The sequence below is a fragment of the Passer domesticus genome, chromosome Z (assembly GCF_036417665.1).
Source record: "Passer domesticus isolate bPasDom1 chromosome Z, bPasDom1.hap1, whole genome shotgun sequence".
Lineage (NCBI taxonomy): Eukaryota > Metazoa > Chordata > Aves > Passeriformes > Passeridae > Passer > Passer domesticus.
In genome coordinates, this window is record NC_087512.1 from 26,389,743 (window position 1) to 26,403,967 (window position 14,225).

Genomic DNA, 14,225 nt, shown 5'->3' on the forward strand with positions numbered 1-14,225 from the left:
TCTTTGTGCTAAGCTTTGAAGCTTTAGCTGGTCAATTACAGACAAACACGTGGTCCAACAGGTATTCTGCTAACAACGAACACATGTTTTATTGACCTACTTCTCTTCCAGCTCATTAAACACAGCTGCACTCAAATGATCAAGAGGAAAGCACCGTAAAACCCCAAGAACACCCTTCCTGCAGAGGATCATACGGAGCATGACCAGCCGCCGCCGCAGGGCAGCAGCACACCCACGCCGAGCACCCCGCCCGGGGCAGGGCTGCTCGCCTGCCCTCTGACAGCGTGCTGGGGAAGCTCTGAAACCCCCACCGCCTCCTTCTTCAGATGTCCCGTGTGGGTGTACACCCAGCGGTCTGCGACCATTTCCTCCCAGCCCATCATCTGCTTAAGTCGTTTGGCCAGCCGGCTGAAGTCAAAACAAGCTGCCATCGGTAGGGAACGCTCCTGCTTGGAATGTTTAGTGAAGAAACAGAAACGCCATGAAGTTACAGACACAGACGGCACTACCAAGGACTCGAGGGACGACGAACCAGCTCCCCTTTTTGCTGCCTGCCAGCACACCCCCACACTTCCCTCACCCACTGTCCCAATTTGCACCCTGAAGACAAAACACTGCAGTGAGGCTTTATCTCCTTCCCTCCTGAACAAAGAGAAACAGCTAGCATTAACCCTGAAAAAGCAGTCTCTGGAACATGAAGTCATTCCCTTTGAAACAAAAGGGGACATTTACACATCAAAACTCCTCTTCTGAGCTGTTACCACAGACAGATGTTAGAGTGTTGATTAACTCTGCCTCATATTTTATGGACGCGCTTTGGTTGCGGGTTGTTTTGTTGGGTTTTTTTTCACTTTCAAATAAACATAAAATCAAAGACCTCGGCAAAAAAGCAATTTAGTCCCCAGCGTTTGGCCACTCTTTCAGGTGCAACATAAAGAAGTGTGCTCTGGACTTTGGCAAACATTTTCTTGAGTAGCAGAAGGGCACAGCTCTGTTACAAAAGCTAAAAGAGTGAGGTAATTTATAAAACACTCAAGTCTCCTCCTAAGCACTTTGGTTTTATAGGGTAATTTCCCAACAACAGACCAGATCCACCACTTCTTACTCATAAAAGCTGACAAGATCAAAACTCAAAGAGACCAGCAGAAGAGCACTAAGTCAATATATAGAATTGCTGCAGAAGAAAAAAATCAGGCAAAGCACCTGTTTCAAATCAATTACATGTTAATCTTACCCTTTAATAGAAGCTGCTGTTGTTGATTAATACAGGAAAAAATACAAGCACGACTACATGAGTGAGCATCTGAGAGAAGCCTCTTATCTATAGTCACAGAAATACTTGTTCTCTCCCAAGGTCAAAACTGAGGGAAATAGTCACTATTTTTTTATTGCATATTGAGTACTAGCACAGCCATTTTTATTCCTTTTTGGCAGGAAGTAGATGTGCTCATGTTTTCTTCTTGTAGTCCTTGAAAAAAAATCAAGAAAAAACTGGAAAAGTTGTACATTCCCCATATTTTGCATTGTAAGCATAGAATTTTCAGAGTGATTGAATATTTTGAAATGAATACCCTTTTTAACTGTTTGCTAAAACCTCTGTGAACATGTAACTGCTGTGAAAACAGTCTGCATAAGAGGTAAAAATTGTACATCAAAGCCATAAAACCCCACAATTATCATATAAGCATGTGTGTCCACCCCTTGAGTGCATGGAGAGCACTTGGATCCACTGTCCTCACTTCTGCTCCCACTTCTCCCTTGTAAGAGTAACACTGGTCATACCCTTAAGCCCGAATTCATCACCTCCTCCTTTTACCTCGCCTTTACTACAGGTTTTGAACCACCTGCCTGTATTCATTTTCACTTCAGCTCTACACTGCCTGTGTTTAATGCAGGAGCCTTCCTTAGACCTTCATCCCCTCCCCGGTGGCACTGTGCTTCAATTGCTCTGCCCAGAAGACAGCTTCCCTGCAGTTTTTCTGTCAGCAACAATTATAATTTTATTTTCAATTTCTATTAATAAAGAGGGAAAAAAAAATCACCCTTGCCTGCTTTCCCTGCCTCTCATATATTCTTTATAATGGAATATATTTAATGCCTTTTAAACTGCATGGGTTTGATTCTTCTACAACAGACCCTAAACAAATACAGAAAAATCATATCTATTTTTTATCATTTATGTCCCAGTTCTAGATCAAACTTCCAAGGAATAGTCAAGGAATCTCAGTAGGTGACTCCTGGAAATCTTCCTATTTGATTAAACTATAAGCAACTTCCATACCAGCACCAAGGCTCCTCCTCTCTACTTCCCCATTAAAAATTTACACCCAAAAGAAGTTTCCTACAGCATCTGGCAAAGGGGAACAATATACTCCATGAAATCTCCTCTACCAGTTTGGTGACAGCCAATGAAATTTATTGGAAGGCAGTTGGGTGCTCCTGTGATGAACACCAGCACAAGACAGACAATCTTCCCCAGTGTCTTAATAAATATTTAACAGCAGATGACGCTGAGGAGGTTTCGTATTACTAACACTTCATTATTTTTGTACAACATGCTACAGGCCATTTCTTGGAATATGTAAAGTATTATACTAAATAATTAAAATGAGATTGTACTTTTCAAAATAAGCCAGACAGATACACTGGGTGATTCAGCTACATGGTTTTACAGGGTGTGTTTGCATACTCAGTATCTTGCAAAATTTGATCATCCATAAACAGCTTCTTTCAGCTATTAGAATGAATTATTTATTTACATTAGTGCATCTATTTCAGGCTCCAACTTCATTACAAAATACATACAAAATATCTTAATGTACTAAAGCAGGGCACAGCAGCCAGGTCTCCACCCACAGAGAGCTTTTTCCAAGGAAAACAAAGACCTCCCAAGGAATCTTCTTAACATCGAACAACCAGCAACACTGTTGTTTTGCGGCCCTTCTCCTGAAAGATCATCTCTTTCCCTGCAGACTTGCTATCCAAGTCACACCTCTGCACATCCCTGAGCTGGAGCTCAGGATCCAGCTCACTATAAACCAGTTGTCTAGCTAAAAACCCTCTGCCCATTGTTTTCTCCTTTGATATGTTCTCCTTTCATCCCTCTACTTCACTGAAACATCTACCTACTGGAAAAAAAACACAATCTATGTAAAGAATAAATCTGCATATTAGGGGGATCATCCACAAAATTCCAATTTCATTGACACCACTAATTCCACGGACTCCACAAACCACACTGAAGTTTGTGGAACCATAAAGTATGAGAAAAATGAGAAAGATTCAGCCATATTCCTGTTGCTGTTTAGTAAGTCTGCAGTTAATGAAAGCCTGAATATGGTGTGTAGATTTACACCAACACCAGTGGCGCCTCAAAAGACAGGTTCAGGCAATCTTTTTTACTCCATTCATAACCTTAAAGATGTGCACTATTTTAAACTTCCCTTCACAAATGAATGAACTCTAACGGAAAAGATAATAGAAAGAATAAAATCAGACAAGCATTACACAGGATAACTATTACTTACATTAATGTACAAAATAAAACCAGAATATCATTAGCTGCCTTAATTAAAGGGTTATGTTATAGTGCCACATCTACTGTGGTTATTTTCAGAAATGAGAAAAGTCTTTTGAAATGAGAAAATCAGTAACATAACAACAAAATCTGACTGCTACAGAATTGAAAAGAAGCAAGTGCAATTATACTAATTGCACGTGACATATAATGACATATTTTTCACGTTGGTATCACACTACCATGTGATTTAATCCCTTTTGCCATTTGCTTTAAAGAAATGGCACCATTATTCCCAAGAGGAAAAAGAAATACTTCCTCTCTGATTCATTTCCTCCAAGTATCTCAGAAACAAGGAAACCTTCCAGCAGAGCATGAAAACCAGTGTTTTGTGCTATGGAAAAGAGGCAAATTTGCTGTTGTCTGTTGCAGAGTCAAAAGTAACAGCTTAATTGTTCTAATAAATCAATGAGATTTTGAACTTGGAAGATACTGGTGCTGATGTTCCTCAACTTCGTATTCTTATATATTTCCATTTAATTTTATTCTCATTATAACTTACATTGAGCACTGAATGAGTCCTGTGCTCACCTGTGTAGCCATTCACACTTATTAGGGATATGTTGAACACAGAAAAATCAATTTAGAATTGTTCTCAATGTGGCATCTACTCAATTAAAAAAGACAAAAAAATTTAAAGTAGCTCAAAATATCATACCTGCTCAGGAGGCTCCCTGACAAACTGGGAGCTCCATGGGTCATATCATCTTCTACTTCTTAAAAATTTCCCTCTTTCCCCCTTTCTAAGTGAAAGAAAATCAGAAAGAATTTGGTCACTATGGGACAGTGAAAAAAAAAATGGCACTATTAAAAATATTATTATACATATCAGAAAAAAAAATAGGTTGAAACATGTCTTCACATGCAATTCTGCAGGTGGTAAGGGGCTGGCCTGTCACTGACTCCAAAGGATGCTGTTTTGAAGTGTATGTTGTATGGGACACAGTTACATTCCAGCTTAGAAAAATGAGATGTACTTGGAGTTCTTTCAGCAACAGCAATATAAAAATTAACTCACAATGATTTCATATGCAGAACTGTGGTGACTTTTTTGGGGGTGTTGCTAATCATTATTTACCAAGTTCCAAGTGGTGAAAGTAATCTTACTCAACTAAGTCCTCATCATGGTATCCCATTGGCCAGCTCCAGCACTGGCAGCAGCAGCTATGCTATCTGAATAAGGCCCTGAGTTACTGAGATTTGCTTCTTTCCAAAATCCAGTGTTGAGTTGGAAGCATGGACAAAGAGCCTGTACCACCTCAGATGGCTTCTTAACAGTGTAGTGCAAAGTATATTTCACCTATTTTCATCACACTTGCATGAGCTTTACACTGTATATCTCTCCTGACTGCAACAAATTCACCTTAACACAAATATGATAAAAGAGCCAGGCCTATTGTTATCAACCTCCCTGATGGAAACACAGAGCAGATACTTTTATGCAATGTCATTAGGCCACAACTTAGGTTAGCTAAGGTAGCCTGAATGGTGATTTAACCCCAGCCAGAAACCAAACCCCACACGCCCCTCTCTTACCAAAAGAACTGGGGAGAGAATCAGAAGAGTAAAAGCAGGATAACTCATGGGCTAAGAAAAAGACAGTTTAATAGGGAAAGCAAAGGCTGTGTACACAAGCAAAACAAACCAAGGAGTTAATTCAGGGCTTCCCATGCGCTGGCAGGTGTTCAGCCATCTCCAGGAGAGCCAGGCCCCATCATGTGAAATGCTTACTTGGGAAGACAAATGACATCACCACAAATGTTCCCCTTTCCTGCTTCTTTCCCCCACTTTATACACTGAATTTGGTGCCACATGGTCTGGAATATCCCTTTGGTTAGTTGGGGTCACTGTCCTGGCTGTGTCTCCTCCCAACCTGCCAAGCACCCCCAGTCCCCTCCCCAGTGTGGCAGTACCAAAAGCAGAAAAGGCCTTGGCTCTGTACAAGCCCTGCCCAGCAATAACAAAAACATCTCTGTGTTACCAACTCTGTGTTCAGCACAAACCCAAAACACAGCCCCATAACAGACACTGAGAAGAAAATTCACTCTACCCCAGCTGAAACCAGCACAGACAAAAAATGGACTGTTCTAAATGCCATCTAAACTAACAATGGGAAACCAAAGCAAATTAATCTGATATACAGTTTTAAGAACAGGTTAAACAGAGTAATCACCATTAGGATAATCTGCCTTAGGGAACAGGAAGGAAATTTCATATCAACTATATGGAGTTATAGGATACTACACATTGTTTCTGGAATCTTTGGTTTTTTCTGTTACAAATTAAATATTCTACATTTCTAGAAACTACTTACTTTGATGAAAGCCACTATAAATAAATTATTTTTCCAAAATCAAACTATCTAATTTGCTTATATTCATATATGTACAAATTTCTCTCCTTTAAAAAAATATTTAAATTACATTAGTGAAATAGAGACCTCTTTTTGCTCCTTGGGTTTGCATTTGGCTGTTTATGAAAATCACAGGTTTTCCCATATTCCCTACAAAGATTTAAACTATGTTTTTAACTTTCATACTAAATAAAGTGAGATAAAACCTTCCCACATTCATGTTTCAGCAGTTTTCCAGATCAATCACTTTTCGATTCTATTTCTACAGCTACAATGTCTGAATAAATGAAGTTAAGGTAGCAGCAACAAACAATGCTGTTCACTTCAAAGCTTAAAAGAATTAAAACTGCACTGATTCCTGAAATCAAAGAGATGAATCCATAGGTAAATCCTCAGGCTAGTTAACTTGACATGTCAATTAAATGCAAGACTAATTTATTCAATTCTCAGTCTAGTCTGACACAAAACCTATACTTCCCCTCCTTCCTAATTAGCCAAAGTACTTGCTTCTTTCATGCAGTTAATTTCATAACCATTACTGTAAAGCATTAACACATTTTTCTTTCAATCATATTTTCCTCCTGTTGACTGACACACCTTTTCTAGCAAGGTTACTTATGCCAGTTTCAGTTCAGTGGGAACTTGCCTGAAGGTCTTTACTGAAGTTCCCTCCCATACACATAGAACAATGATATATAATCATGATGTTAGTTATGGGAAGAGACCTATGTCTTACCTTAAGAAATATGAATGGAAAATTATGCACTACAGTAATGTAGCTGTTGCCATTTCTGTATATATATGAAGCTTAATTGAATAGTACTTAACATATGGTAGAATGCAGTGCGATTAACTCCTTGGAAACGAGTTTAGATGGTGCTTCTCTTTAAATAATTTAAGCGGGTTTTTTTGACAGAGCAGACTTCTTACAAAATGCCTAAAATTCTGTGAAGGTTAATCAAACACAAGAAATTTATTTTCTGTACACTCAAAACTTTAACTATATGTTAGATCTGGCTATGTACGTATGTGGCACATATGCAGTAAACTATACTCAGCATTTGTTTCTTAGTTCTATGTTGACCAGTTATTTAAGAATGCGTTTTTAAAGCTGATTATGAGACCTTATACACAAAGCTAGCTGGAAAATGCATGGAAATGCATGAAAATACCATGAAACATTCATCCACATGAAAACATTGAAGATTTCAGCTAACTTTTAAGTTCTTTCCCTCACTGTATTTAAATTGGTTTTCCTTCAAAGTGATAGGAACTGACTATATCCTGCAGAGATGTCAGAAAGCAGAGGCAAAGAATGGAGATTTTCTGAAACTCTGCTAAACTCTCTGGGCTAGAAAACATGACCAAAATACTCAAGAAAAAGAAAATCAGTTTCCTAGTATGAAATGTTTGTATTGTTCTATTTGATTGACATTGCTTAGGAACAAGCGATTTGCATAATTTCCATGTGCAGAGGCCCTTGGGGAAATTCAGCACTCTTCTCATTCCCCAGTCCTTCTCTGAACAGTGGTCCTGACAGAAGCAAGTCTGAATCATGCAGACTCATGCACTGCATTATCAGAGCATAAAATTCTTGTCACCTTCTCAATCACAAATGCAACCATGGAATGTGATGTCACATTTCTCTCGGGGGAGGCTTCCAGCCGTGCCTGCTCCAGCAATGCAGTGGTATGGTTCACAACCTCATCTGAACCATCAGAATGCTGCAAGGATTTGTTTCACTTCTTTGCATAAGGTGTCTTATGGCACCACCCAGGCAGTAACTGCACATTTTGCCTACACAACTTGGTCAGAGAGACTTACTCTGGCCTCTTGGGTGGGCTCTGGAGCCAGAGCTTGTCCCCAAGAGTTCTGGGACTGCCTTGGTGCCCTGTTACCAAGGGCAAGATGATGATGTCTACACAGTGTGCACTGACAGCAGCAGAACACAAAACTGGTCCATTGTGTCTTGAGACACTGACGCTCCAGCAGCTTATCTTAGAATCAGTGCAATTTAACTGGTACAAGCCAGTTTAATTAAAAAAGATGCTCTCATGTGGGCTCAACAGAAAAGTATCCTGGTTAGTTTCTATCTGTATGTTTGCCAGTGCAAGCTAAGCCACTTTTGAGAGGTTTAAACCCGCATATGTGTTCCTTTTCAAATTTGCACTAACTAAAATGACAACTGCAGCCAAACCAGAACGAGTTTCACCAGGCTACTTACTTAGGCATTTTTAGAAATGTTAATCTCTTTTACTAATCAGCTTGGTTTGCTGATTGTAGTGATGTGACTAGCCTGCCCTACCTTTGGTTATAACTTGCTGTTTTGGCACATACCAAAGACTAGTAAGGCTGTACTGGATGTCTGTTTAATTCATTACAAGGAGTACTAAGGAGCAAGTTCCTTAATCACTGATGTAAGACAATTAACCGTTGTACTTGTGTATGTTTTCAATTCCTAATTCTGCTGCCCACTGGTCTTTGCTGTGACCTGACCTGCAAGAAGCTGGTGTGAGAACAGAAGCTATTCTGCACTGCCAACTGCACAAAAAGCAGCTCAGGCACTGCTGCCGCATTGACATGCCACGTCTCCTGAATTTCACAACTGTGGAGAAAATCCCACCAGATCATTTAATCTCTTACACCAAAAGTGCACCGTTGGTCCCCAAGACTTTTAGCTGTTGTGTTTTTACATCCTCGGCTACAACTCACACTAATGAAAGAAGTTAGATCAAAACTAATATTGTCCAAAATGAGAAATAAACCCCAGATAATTTAGAGTTTCTCATAGGTTTTTAAGACCTTCAAGAAATTTTCCATGCATGCAGTGCTCAGATAGGCAGCCTCTTCCACTAATTTTGGTAGCCACTGTCAGTAACTGCCATGCAGCCTAGGTATCTTTGGGGGTACTGGTAAAATGCAAGAATAAAGAAACATAATGCAGTAAGAGTTCAACTTATTTCAAAGATTATATTATTCTTTGGAAGTGATACCATTGTCTGTCCACAGATCTTTCAAGATATTTTCATTCCTCAGTGAAGCAAGAACAGGGTGTTTGAACACTGATTATTATTCTAAGACAGGAAATCAAGAGCTATTCTAACCAGAAATCATCAAGTAATGCACATATGTTCTCAAACAATCAATAAAATGCACTCGAAGAAGAGTGACTTCTGCTCGCAAAAAATAGGTCAAAAAGCCTTGGGAAAAGAATGAGAGAAAAACATATTTTGAGTACTACTATGCAGACACAAAAAGGATTTTTGCAGGTTTTTTCAGTAATTTTCTGTTCTGCTGATTTTCTCACCTATCATCAAAAATGTTGCAAAGAAACATGCAACTGTTTTATCAAAATGACCTGCTTCCACTACTACCAAGCTGTCTTTGTTCCTAGGACTGTTCAGCCAGAGAGGGGACAAACTGCCTGCACTACTTCATAATTAAATAAAGTATTAATTACCATTATTAAAGGAATCCTTGTTGCTTTTGCAGGAAAAAGACATCTGCTGGTAAGGACTAGTGGATTTCCACAGTACACTAGTTAATGCTGGCTGACAAGAAGTGTCTGTTTTGATGTCCACCCGATTTTCACTAGTCCCTGCTACATCAGAATTTGAGATATTCATCCCATACACACCATCCTTGTAAACGAGAGAAGAATTTGATCTGTTGATTCTTCTTAGAGACACACACACTAGAGCTTCATTGAAGTAGAATGCATTTTCACCATGTAAGGTGTCCAATTGATTATGTCCCATTATCTGCAGAAAGGGAAAAAAAATAGCAAAAAAACAAAGCAGAGAATTTTATTTTCACCTTTGTCAAGTAAGAGAACCAGAGAATCACAGAGTATGTCAAGTTGGAAAGGACTTATAAGAATCATGGAGTCCAACTCCCTGCTTCTCACTATGTAAAAGTGTATGAATTTAAGCATTGTCCTGAAGAATCCCTATACCAGGATGCAGAAAATTAACTGCCAGACAAATGGAGATTCATAGCAAATAGTCATCTAATCTGCCAGAGGTTAACCTCAAAACACATTAAATTTTATGTGCATTCAGGAATAAACAGCAATAACCTAGCAGATCTGGTCTTAGCTCACCTTGAAAGAAGTAATAACTGCAAAGTAAGAGATAAAAAAGGACCACTATCTGGGATGCATTGAGCTCTGCTGACTAATTCCAGTGGGTTAATATTTTTCCTCATGGCTCAACATGCCACTTCTCATACATAAATCTGTGTACTCTGCAATCCAAAAATAACACTGTACCTCACATAGACAGGCAATCACAGAGAACAGGGTTGCAGCAGTCAGACTGGAGATGGCAAACAGCTTTAGCAAGCAAGCCATGGCTCCCAAGGGCAGAAAATGCACCTCCTGCAGACTCTTTGTCTGCAGGTGTTTATTAAGGCCAATCTCACAGAAAAACACAGGAGTATTAGAGTGAGTTATTGCATTGTTTGGTCACACAAAATTATCTAGGCTGTGTGTAATACCAAAACATTGGGAGGAGAATACTAGCTGACTGACAATCACTCAACCTGTTCTACTGCTGCACAGAGTAGGTAGTGGAAACACAGGAGAAAGACAATCTTAAGGTCTGGATGGATTCAAAGCCATGTAGTCTACTTAAAAAAAAATACAAGTAGACTTATGAATGAAATATTAGATTACAAAAACTACTACTTTCTGACACTCAGCACTGAATTATTTTGCCTCTCTGTGCAATCCAGACATCCCTGTATCAGACTATTATCCTTCAATTTCCCCTCCTAGAAGGATTTCAGAGGTCACATTCCTTAAAGCTGATGGGAAACTTCACTTTTGGATTTATCATCCACTTCTTAAGCACTGCCAAACAAGTCAAAACTGCAGCACATGCTATGCTAGTGTCTTCGTTGTTTGGGCTAGCAAGTGTATATGGGTAAGTCATGTTCACACTGTGTTCACAAAAGCTGGATGAAAAGGGAGAGGTCAAAGGCCAATCCTTTAACCCCTCAGGCAGGCAATATCCTAGATGCCAAATGGTTATGGTTGAGTTGCCAGCTGAAAAACTATGGAGGTGATGGCTTGAAGAAAGCCTCTACAGATATTCTTGTGAAAATGAGAACCTGAGGGGAAAAAGAAGCTGTCTGGGTCAGTGAGCTTTCCACGTGTGGAAAAGACAGACAAAATGTTTTGATTTTCAGGTGCTTTAGAGAACAGTTATGGAAATCAAGACCACAACCACGAAGCAGGTATTAGAGATGAGGACCTACCTGGCAGGTGAGCACCCAGACAGCTGAGTTCAGAGGCAGACTGTGTCCTTCACCCTCAACAAAAACTTAATCATTTTATTGTTAAACACTTAAGCAGCTTCGAGGCTACTTTAAATTGCACCCCCAAATAATAAGCATCTCCAAGGATTTATACTGTCAGGGATGGAGCCACACACCAACCTCTTCCCCTAGGGGGCTGGTTGTTTCAGGGAACAGGACAGCAGGGTCTGATATGTGGGGTTCACAAGACCCTGATGTTTGTTACTCCTGAAGGTGCACCTTTTCCTTCCTGGAGGTAGTGGTCCAGGAAAAAGAACAGCAATCAAAAACTTCATTAAGTGCTCTATATGCTTAATCATTACAATAATTAAATTTTTCTACAATATGCAGAGACACAATGTATCTTACAGTAGCAAAGCAGAATAAAACACAGATTCTTGTATTTACAATTTCTGTCTTCTCAATTTAATGAACATCTGCCTAAGTTTGGATTTTGTAGGTATCTAGCTTAAAATCACAGAATAGTTGAGGTTGAAAAGGACCTCTAGGAGACATCTGGTCTAACCCCCATGCCAAATCGGGGCCACATAGAGACAGTTGCCAAGGTCCATGTCCAGGTGGCTTTTGATTATCTCCAATGACAGAGACTCCACAACCTCGCTGAGCAACCTGTTCCAGGGCTCCATCACCCCCACAAGAAAAAAATAGTTTTCTGGCATTCAGAATGAATCTTCAGTATTTTTGTTTGTGCCCATTGCCTCTGGTTCTGCCACTGAAAAGAACCTGGCTCCATCTCCTTTAGAACCTCCATTTAGATGTTTTTATACATTAAAAGGAACCCCCATTAATAGGAATGATTTCTTCTCCAGGGTTGAACAATCTCAGCCTTCCTTACTGGAAAGATGTCGCTGCCTCTCAAACAGGCACTTCACCAGACATCCATCCTCCTGTCTCTACCTCCTCTCCACCCCACAGCTCTATGCCTTTCTTGCATTGGGGGAGCCAGACTCCAGGTGTGTCCAGAGCAGAGAGGAAGGATTCCCTCATTTGGCCTACTAGCAAAACTTTACTCAGTGCAGCCCTGGAGACTATGTGCTGCCTTTGCAGAAGGGCATGTTGTTTGCTCAGGTTCTGTACCAGGACTCCCAAGTCCTCTTTACAGAGTCATAGAATCATAAAGGCTGAAAAAGATCTCCGAGATTATTAAGTCCAACCTTTGACCCAACCCAACACCACCATCAATTAAATCACCATCAATTAAATCATACCACTAGCTACCATGTCCAGTCACTTTTTGAACACTTTCAGGGACGGTGACTCTACCACCTCCCTAGGCAGCCTGTTTCAATGTCTGACCACCCTTTCAGCAAAGATATTCTTCCCAATGTCCAAACCAAACCTTCCCTGTCACAGCTCGAGGCCATTTCCTCGTGTCCTCATACTAGTTGCCAGGGAAAAGAGGCTGACTCCCATCTTGCTACAACCTCCTTTCAGGTAGCTGTAGAGAGTCAAGCTGATTTCCAGTAGGTGATCACCAGCATCTACCCATGCATGGGTTTGCTCCTTCCCAGGGACAGGACTTTGCAATTTCCCTGCCTAAACTTCATGACATTCAAAGAAAAAATGCTTGGATATGCCTGAATCTCAGCTTCCCACATGCTCACTCATTACTTTAAGAACCAACAAAACCCAGACATCCTGGCCTATTCGTCAAGGCAGGTCTCTAGGCGGCATAATTACATTGGGGAGCACAAACCTCGTAGTCCCCTGTGTGTGAAAACAGGCTGTTTTGCTGACCATGCTTCCAGTGCCACACGAGTTTCTTCTGCATTTTCACATTCTCTCTTTCTCCCTCCACCATTTTTTGCCCCTCCTGGAGCCTCTCCAGACTCTGCTGGTACTCCTGCAGCTGCAGCGCCAGTCTCTGCCGGCTCTGCTCCAGCAGCTCTTCCTCGGACCGGCACTCCCGCTCCCGCTGCTCCAGCCGGCCCGCCCTCGCCTCCTGCTCCCGCTGCCGCTGCTCACACTCGCGCAGCCACCGCTGCTGCTCTTGCTGAAACTGCTGCTTCATTCTGTGTATGTTGGCCAGTTCCACCCTTGGTTTTTCCAGATTCTGATATTTCTCTTGCTCCAAAACGAGGTTTAGCCGAGAACCATGGCTCCGACTGGTCTTCTCATTCTCTTGCAGGAGTAACCTATGGATCTCTTTGTGGCTGTCCTGGATAGCCAGTGCTGCCTAGACACCACGACAAAGTCAGACACAAATGTTTAAATATCAGCGTTAATCCATTTCTGTGTTTTTGCATAGAATCATTATATAAAAATGCTTGAACTTTTTGGGGAGGTTGTTCCTCAAGCAAATAGATAAAATTCTGTGATAATGCCTTTACATAGAGGTATTTCTAAAATAAAACAATTCTTTTGAGCACTTTTAACAAAGCTTCTGGTTTATACTTAGTATGATTATACATGTTTATGTTACAGCTGTGCATATGCACTTCAATTACAGCTGGGGTCCTGTTCTGTCAGAGGATGTAAAGACACACAGGAAAAACGATATTTCATGGTTGAAGAGGGCAATAAGGCATTGGGAATGCTATACTCACACAAGTATTCCTAACACAGCTGTGACTTCTACACATAAAACTATATTGTTTCCCAGTGAGTTCACTCTGGGTTTAAGGCTCTCCTTGGTAACATGCAACACTGTGGGCCAACTAACACCAGTCCTACAGGCACCTGCCAACACAGCCATGTCACCAGGACTGTACCACTACACACACCTGACCAAGGTGTCAGTGCAAGCATAAACCTGCAGTATAGTAATGGTTTCAGGTTTGATGCTCCTATTTTACAGTCGAGAATTCTATATTCCATCCCCCACAAGGATGTTGTGACATTGTTTGTATCAAAGGCTGTGACATCCTCCAATAACACAAAAACAAATAGCTGGGACTAAGAAGAAAGGAAAGCAAGAAAACCCTAGATCTGCTGAGGCACTTACTGCGCTATGTTCAAGAGCTGACATGGGAATCT

The 14,225-nt window shown here is 40.7% G+C and overlaps 1 protein-coding gene across 24 annotated transcripts in view; it reads right to left on the minus strand.

Moving 5' to 3' along the window:
* The window catches only part of ARHGEF28 (Rho guanine nucleotide exchange factor 28), a 119,586-nt gene that overhangs the window by 8,238 nt on the left and 97,123 nt on the right, over positions 1 to 14,225 (minus strand). For 22 of the 24 annotated variants that reach the window (XM_064403174.1, XM_064403169.1, XM_064403163.1 and 19 more), the window contains 2 exons: positions 12,946 to 13,425; positions 9,391 to 9,691 (listed from right to left, as the gene is read on the minus strand). In XM_064403174.1, coding sequence (XP_064259244.1) covers positions 9,391 to 9,691; positions 12,946 to 13,425 — 781 coding nt within the window. The remainder of the gene's footprint in view (positions 1 to 9,390; positions 9,692 to 12,945; positions 13,426 to 14,225) is intronic. The other 2 variants (XM_064403164.1, XM_064403178.1) reach the window with 2 other exon arrangements.